At 39.5% G+C, this 8,509-nt stretch overlaps 1 protein-coding gene across 1 annotated transcript; it reads right to left on the reverse strand.

The window, feature by feature from the left end:
• Positions 1-524: 524 nt before the first annotated feature.
• slc26a6l (solute carrier family 26 member 6, like) lies at positions 525-8,509 on the reverse strand. The gene is made up of 19 exons (XM_034532219.1): positions 8,370-8,509; positions 8,047-8,186; positions 7,732-7,842; positions 7,471-7,646; positions 7,216-7,380; positions 5,959-6,111; positions 5,568-5,650; positions 5,315-5,462; positions 5,072-5,185; positions 4,153-4,230; positions 3,892-3,987; positions 3,638-3,744; positions 3,395-3,464; positions 3,220-3,312; positions 2,243-2,353; positions 1,623-2,039; positions 895-949; positions 659-804; positions 525-551 (listed from the first exon to the last, which is right to left on the reverse strand). The coding sequence occupies exons 1-19, from the start codon at positions 8,507-8,509 to the stop codon at positions 525-527; spliced, it is 2,430 nt and encodes an 809-aa protein (XP_034388110.1).

Genomic DNA, 8,509 nt, shown 5'->3' on the forward strand with positions numbered 1-8,509 from the left:
TTGAAAGGTGTTGTTGAGGTTTCATTTTATTACTTGTATTTTTCTCTAAAAATACACTCTATTGTCCTCCCACTTTGAATAAAGTTACATTAAACTCATGTGTCTTCCTACTTTAAAGGATAAGATTGATAAATATAAATATAAGTCATCAATCGTCTTGTAGAGTTGTTCCGGTATCTAAAGCAGTATTGGAAATGCCTCCACTAGTTTAAGTGATGCAAGAACAACAAGACGAGTCACTCACAACCCGACCCATACATGCTGTCCAATCGGTAGGCCACTGCAACTCTCAACTGAGAAAGAAGCGGGATGAGTCGCTCCTTGGCTACCGTTAGCTACAAAAATGTCATAAATTTGGCAATATTTTACTCTGGAATATGTGTCAAGATATTAAAAGAAAGTTCTTCATTCATGACCTGAGCCAGTTTAAAGACTACAACAATGATAGTAATCGTATCATCCATACAGGGTTGGTATATAGCTGTTAAAAAGTCCGTGGTGGATGTCCTGTTTGGTTGAACTCCTTAAAGCTGTGTGCTGCTGTATATGTCCTGAAATCAAAAGGTTTTTAGATTGTGTTAAATGACATCATTAAACAAAAGGTATTTAGTTAAAACAAAAAAAAATTGAGTTTTAACATTGGACAGAATATACTCACCACCGATGGCTCGTATCTGGGGAACGACGCTGCTCCACGGTGGTCCAGACAGTAGAGCACAGCGTCATGAACGGAGGCAAAAAGATGCCTCTTAGTAACCGACTCGGAGAAGAAGTCACCAAGCTCTAATTGTTCCACCACAGAGGCTGAAGAAAAAAACAGTTTTAAAGGCAAAAAAAGGGCTACTGCAATGAGCCTTTTCATGTAGTAGAGGAAGTAAGAAAGTGTTCACTCACGTTGACAACCAGCCATGTAGATATCTACGTCAATCTCACTGAAGTCCTGGAAAATCTGTCAATAATGTAAATACAGAATATCTATCGTCATCAGAAGTTACCACTTAATTATTTATTTTTTTATCCCAATTCTTCCCTATCAGGTACTATTCATCATGATCGGCCTAATAATCTATCTCACAGTAAATAAGCAACGTTAAGTAAACTGCAACAGTAAAACTATCCATCATGTGTAACTAGAACTTCAGAAATTCCCATTTCAGTGAGATCAGAACTTGCCAAGACTAAATGAAACCCAAATATGTTTGTCTGTGATGAAGATTAGTCATCTTTCACTTTCTCATGAGAACAATGGGAATCTTTTTCTTCATTGTGTGTTTACCGTTTACAAATGTAATTATATGTCAGGACCAGATGATTGCAGACTTGTATTTACCTTTCTTATTGTCAACTAAATCAATCTATCGATCTATGTTAACATTGTAAGATTAGCTGTTGATAAAAACAGAACTCCCAAACTCTCCATGTAAAACTCCCATAGCAACCTTTATAAATTGCTTATGCTTTTCAAATGACACTTAACGTATGTATTAAAAGGATTAGACACCTGGATGACCGAAAGGAAAAGGGTTTTCCTCTAACGTTTCAAAATAAGTGAAAATGTGTTCACAATGAAGACATTTTCAGTTATGTTTCATTCAGGGGATATTTGTCCCTACTGTACTTACATTTTTCATAGTCTTGATAGCCACTATGTCAATGAAGTTAGCCGTGGAGAGGTCGATAATGATGGAGTGAATGTCCCAGGTCCACTTGCCCAGTGACCCAAGGGAGACCCGCTCCAGATCGTGACTCAGCGTGTCCTCACTGCTGGAGCCCAGAGTGGTGGTGTCCCCGTCCTGCAGCTCAGACATCCACCCTAAGCTGGAGCAGTCTGGTTCTCCTCCCTTCAGGTACTCCCATCTGCAGGGGCCGTCTGGTGTTCGAGGAGTGATAGGGACGACAAACACAGTCCCGTTCTCCCTCTCAGTCCAGTCCTGCTCCTCCTCATCTGTAGCAATCCCGTCCATGCATGTGTCCCTCCAGCGGCCGGCCTCTTCCTCCACAGAGAAGACCGGCGCTCCAGACAGCTGTTTAGCGGCTCTCTGCAGAGTGGTAGGTGAAATAATTTATTAAAACTTCTGTTAAGTAGTAGAGTGCGTTGACTTGTCACCTACTGTAGTTCTGTCCAGTGTGACAGCAGGCACTCTTCTACTCTAACTCACAGGACTTTGGTGCCAGTTTAGTGTGGTCCTTAGAATGTTTTGTACATTTTCTATAAGAAAGGGATTGTTTATAGCATACATACCTCTTTCTTGGCGTGTCTTTTTGCTCGCCTCTCCGCCCTCCTTTCTCTGCGCTTCTGTTTGGCCTCCTGCCTCCTCTTATAGATAATCATTTTACTAATGTCAAGCCCACTCTAAAAACAGATAAAGAAGAGAAATAAAACATCATCTGCATCTTATTCAAATATAACGGGGAACAAAAACAAGAAATTATTTCTTTGGTAAAGAAGAAATTAATCAATTGACATGAATTGAATAAGCAATTTTTTTGATAAAACATTAAAGGGAAAATGTGTCACCTTCTATTTATATTGACGGTCAATTGAATCAATATATTCTTCTGTGCGTATTATACTGACCTAGAAAAGCTACAAAATCTGTTCTTCCTGCATCCAGCGCCCTCATTTAACGTGACACTGACGTAGTCGGATGGAAGGAAGAACTACAGGCTATTCAGCTCGGATTTCTGGTCTCCGCCTCTTGGGAGTTACAGTGTTTTGGCCGACTCGGATATTCAGCTGTATTTATTCAAGCCAGAGTATTCGGTCAGAAGCTTGTGCGCAAGGCATCCTGGTATATGTAGGCACTGCTGGCACGGCTCAAAGAGCCGGAGAACTCAGCTTTCTCTCTCTCTTCCACTGAGGAAGTTATTGCTTTAATTGACAACATTTACCATTTATACTGATCCACATAAGAAAATTGACAAATTTGCCCTTTAATTGTTTGTCTGTTTTCACGTAGAAATGCAAAAATAAATATTGTGGCTCCAGTCTCTCAAATGTGGCGATTTGCTGGTTTTCTTTTTCACATATGATAGTAAACTGAACATCTTTGGACTGTTGGTAAGACAAGGAATCTGGAGACAAAAAAAACGTGGCAATTTTTTTACTATGCTTGTAGAAATATTGTCACTAGATTATTCGTTATTAATGAAAAACATACTTTAGTTGCAGCCCTAGAGTCAATATATTACATAGTATTACTAGGAGGGAGAACAAACCTTTTCTTTTAGAGCCTCAAGGTAGAGATCAGCATTGGCAAAATATACCGTAGCAGAGGAGCGAAATATCGTAACACCTGGAATCTCTCTCGCCTGCCAAATAGCAAAAAGTCATTAGCTTTTTTTGCGACACAAGAAGCTATAATGAATGATTTCATATATATTTCTGTCTTACCTTTCTGTGGGTCTCTATATCCACATACAGTTCTGTACCTGGCACATTTCCCAGAATGGAGTATGTTGGCCTGAATGGAATAAAAACACACTATTATGTGTGCAATATGTTTTTAAACAGTATTCTGTCTAATCCAGAAGTTCTTACTAATATTTTATCTCTAGAAAACACACACACAAACACATATACACATTATGACTCAGATACTGAATTATACTATGATGAGATGCAGAGGAGTCTTACAGCTGAGTTCTGAAAATAACAGTCATCAGAGCAAAAATGATTGATGCTGCCAGACCCAGATCCAGATTGAGCAACATGGTTGACACCCAAGTGACCAACCACACCACCTGGGGGACGCAGCATGACATTACGCATTCGTTGGTATGATTATGAAACGAAAACACGAATAATGACACATTTCCAGATTAAACACTAGGGCAAATTCTCTCGCAGTTTTGAAGTTGTTGTTTGTTTAAATGTTTTAAAATTCTCACCAGGTCAATCTTGCTGCGTTTCCACAGTGTTACAATGTCAGAGTGCTGCTTGAACATCCCCTTAAGATTTACAAAGACAATTGCTGCAAGGACAGCCTAAAACAAGCACACCCACATTTTCACATTATTAATCAGATGTGTACACAGAAGTGTGAATGAGGCAAATAAAAAAAAAATTCATTCCATTACACAAAAACATGTCACGCATCATGAATGTTTACTGCAAATCTACAGAACACATGAGTTGTACAGCAACTGAACCTTTGGCAGCTCCTGGAACAGAGGTCCAAGTTTCAGAATAGTCACCAACACTATGAGAGCTGAGGCCACTGCAGCCATCTGCAAGAACAACACAAAAGGTTGGTTCTGGTTTGAATTTCTTTATATTTGAGCTCAACAAGCAAGTTAACATAATTGTTTGTTCATCAGAAATAGATTAAGTCCATCATATATACATATTGACAGTAGATATTATCAGTATTTAGTGGTACTCTAAACACTATATGACAAATCAATGAATTATTGCAAACCAGTGTTGAGGTCTGGTTTGCAATAATTAATTGATTTGTTATATAGTGTTTAGATAAATAATAAATCTCTATGTGCACAACGTTCAGGGACATGATCTTCAGCTATAATTAGACAGGTTTACTGGTCTCCCTGAAGAGAAATGTTTTAGGTGTGATTTAGGTGAAACTGAAGTCGTTTTCCAATGATCATAATATGCTGATAAAATGATGATTTAAGAACAAATCTTCTCAGGAAAATGTCTGTAATTGTTTGATGGGCTTTAATGATTAATGCTTATCAAAAACCTGAACTGTGTTTTAGAGAGGAAACCTTTTGTGTGGCAGTTGGTTTGTAGAGCCTGGGGCAAATAAAAGTTATGTTCATGTCTGAAATCGTGTCACCACTGTTTTCTTTAAAGTCCATGCTGCCTGGGACTTGTATGTGCATGACACAATAAATATGTTACTGCATAATACATTGTTGAAGTTAAAAACTACAGTCCATGTTCTAGTAGCATCAGTTTTGATTGTCCACATAATGTGGTTATGTTTTCGTCAACATCATTTCTTTTACACTACCTCAAACATCCTTAAAGGTGCCATATGCATTGCATTTTTCTTAAGTATTCCTACATGCTGATGTCATATTTTTACTTCTGTTGCTCACTCACTTGTGTTTTTCCTCCGGTGGTCTCTTGGATGAGACTTCGAGACATGGAGGAGCAGACAGAGAAGCACTGGAAGAAGCCTCCCACTGCATTACTGAGACCCAGCGCCACCAGCTCCTGCAGCATGGGTGAAGACAAGAAACACAAGAATGAGCAGGGAAATACTGAGAGAAAGGAATGCAGATGTATGATAAAGGTACGGTATCTGCAGAATTAAACAGGACTTTAAAGAGAGTTGTGGTTTACCTGGTTACTGTCCACATTGTATCCATGTTTCAATGCAAATGTTTTGCCAAGTGAAAAAGATATGGCGTATCCAACCATGGCCAATGCAAAAGCATCCCCAATAACTTCTCCAAAAAGACTTGCATCTGGTACACTGGGATAACTTAGACTGGTGCAAAGTTAAAGGACAAGGAAATGAGTTAGTCCTAAACAAGCTGGAAAATATTACTCTACTAATAATTACAGCGGTTTAACTTGAAACCCCAATGCTTACCCATTTGGAATTTCTCCAACAACTGAAATAGTGTAGTTGCTGTTCAAGTGGGTATAGGTTGATATCAATGTCCCTGCCACAATCTAAAGCCATCACAGAAAGCATGCAGATCATAAACACACAAACTGACAAACTAAAGTCAAATGTCACAACACATCAGACCTTCAATAATTACAAATCTGGTGAATCATATGCTAGATGTGAACCTAATTATTAGCGATAAATATCTTCTTTTTGCTGTGAACTGCACAAATGCAGAGGCCCGGGCACTACTGCTGATTCAGCTGCTCGGCTTGTCTGGGCTTTTTCAGAGCTGCAACATCAGCAGCTGCACAGAGCACAGAGGTGATAACACGAAGAGAGGCCAGAGAGTGTCCTCTTATCAACTCACTGTGATGAGCTCCACTGGGATGGGCACTGGCAGCTTCGGACTGAGGAAAGAGTTGAGCTCCTTGGCTGCAATTAGAAACACCATGGACACAGCACTGACCAACAGTGTGGGAAGATGAGTGTGTGGCAGCAACATGCAAACATCCTTCAGAGTCTAAAAATGGAGTAAGTGAAAGCAGGTGATAGTTAAAGCTTCCTACCGTACACATTAAAACACACATCCTTTGCTGCACACAACTGATGGTTTTGTCATTTTAAGTCAGACACTATTATACTGTTACTTAATAATACCATTTTTGCTTTTAGTTTGGGAAACATTGTTATGACCTGATGCCCTATTGGTTGACACATTTAATTGTCCCAACTCAACAACATCCCGTTTCGAGCATGAAGTGCGTCACAGCTCTGTCCCAAAAACGAAACGCGGAGCACCAGCATTCAGTTTGTATGCACCTGGACTAACTCCCAGAAAACTGCAAGTCTGCTGCAACTCTCAGTTCTTTTAAATCAAGGCTGAAGATGTTTCTGTTTGTTGCTGGTATTTATTAAATCAAATTATTATACATTTATTTCACTGCCCTGTAACTTTTATTAGTATATGTAATTCCTGTCTTATTCTATTTGAGCTTGTTTTAATTTACTATTCATTTCTAGTGTTCTACTATTTAGTGACATTTTTTATTTGTGTCTTGAATTTCCTTCTGTGGGTTTCTTTTGCACCTCGTCTGGATGCGTTTGATGTTTTGTGTAAAGCACTTTGAATTGCCGTGTTGCAGAAATGGGCTACATAAATAAACTTGCCTTGCATCAAGAGCATCTCAGATCCCATCTAAGTGTTGAGTGTGTGGATGCACAAGGGACCAAGACCTAAAAATGGTTTATTGAAGAATGCAGCCAGAAAAATGAGGCTCGCTCACATTTGTCTAATAAAATGCTGCATCCTTATCAGGCATTAAAGCATCATATTCAAATAATGTTTCATGAGGAGCATATTTTGTAATAGAAAGTCATGTGTCATCGCATGTGTCTCTCAGGTCCTGTTTTGTTGTAAAGCAAGTATGTGTTTTCTACATATTTATATGATCTTGTAATAGAGATTATGTATCTCAAGGGACGTCTAATAAAGATTAAATGAAAGTTAAACTGAGATACACACACTCTCTTGTGAATATTACTTTTGTTATTATGATGCCATGAGATCAGTGCTGGTGTATCAACAAAACACAGCAATCAGAACCAAACACTTGGCAGTACTCACATACACCAGTAACAAGGGACCACTAAACCGTGTCGGTGAAACTCCAAAGATGTGCTTGAGTTGTGCCACCACGGCATGGGCTGCAGCTGCTGTTGTGTAAGCTCGCACCAGAGGTTCAGACAAGTATGTCCCCACAAATCCAAACTTTACCAAACCCAGTACCACCTATGCAAACGATAATTTATGTGAATGAGTATTGGCAGCCGTAACGACAGAATACAACATGATGATTTCTGTGAGATGCCGTGTCCTGACCTGAATAAGTCCTCCTAGGACAGTAGTAGCAGCCGCCACCTGCACCCTGTAAGAGTCCCGGGCAGTTATGTTTACCTCTGCAGTGACGTTGGTTCCATTTGTTATGAGGAAAGCTGTGTCTGGAGCGAGTCTCTCTGTCACACTACCCACCATGATGCTGAGCACAGTAAATGTACCTGAACACAATGAAAGATAGAATCACATATCATGACAGAGGTTATAATGGCTACACAGTCTCTCTCTCTCTCTCTCTCTACTTACCAATGGAGATATGACGTGATGTTCCAAAAAAGAAATAGATCAATGCTGGATAGAGTGACGTGTAGAGCCCAAATACAGGCGGTACAGAAGCCAGCAATGCATATGCCAAACCTGTGAGAAACAGAGAAGTTCTAGTTTACGAACAATTTTTACAGTTGTATTACTGGCAAAAAGAAATTGGTAATAAAACGTATCTAGGCAAAATATTGCTCATGAGGGAAAATGATACATTAGGTTATTGTCATTATGTCAAAATCTGACTATTTTTTCTTGCAGCATTATATTTACTCAACCATGATTTGGCTATTGTCACACCTTGTGGCAGGTGCATTATGCCCACACTGATGCCAGAGATGAGGTCTGGCATGCCATAGTCCCAGATTGAGTACTTGGGCAGCCAGTACAACACAGGCAAGCTGCTCACCACACTTCGTTTTAGTTTGGGGGCTGTACATCTGGAAGACATTTGAAGGATACACAGAAGTCTTTTATTGGCTGATATCTTAAAGCATACATTGTTTGTTGTTGAAAAATCTTTCTCTGGTTGACTTTGACAAAAAGATCAAACAGACATCTGTACACATCTACAGAAGAGTAAGATTCAAAGTTACAAGATCAAGCCATTACATGTGTCTTACCTGAAGGAGTCTTTAAGGCGTTCAGTTAGAGAAGGTTGAGTGTCAGAGTGCGTTTTTCTCTGCGTTACCTCTTCCAGTCTCTGCTCATCAAGCACTTCTCGCTCCACTCTGTATTTCCCAAGTCTGCGCGTCGAGTCCAT

This window comes from Cyclopterus lumpus, chromosome 5, assembly GCF_009769545.1.
Source record: "Cyclopterus lumpus isolate fCycLum1 chromosome 5, fCycLum1.pri, whole genome shotgun sequence".
In the NCBI taxonomy this organism is placed as follows: domain Eukaryota; kingdom Metazoa; phylum Chordata; class Actinopteri; order Perciformes; family Cyclopteridae; genus Cyclopterus; species Cyclopterus lumpus.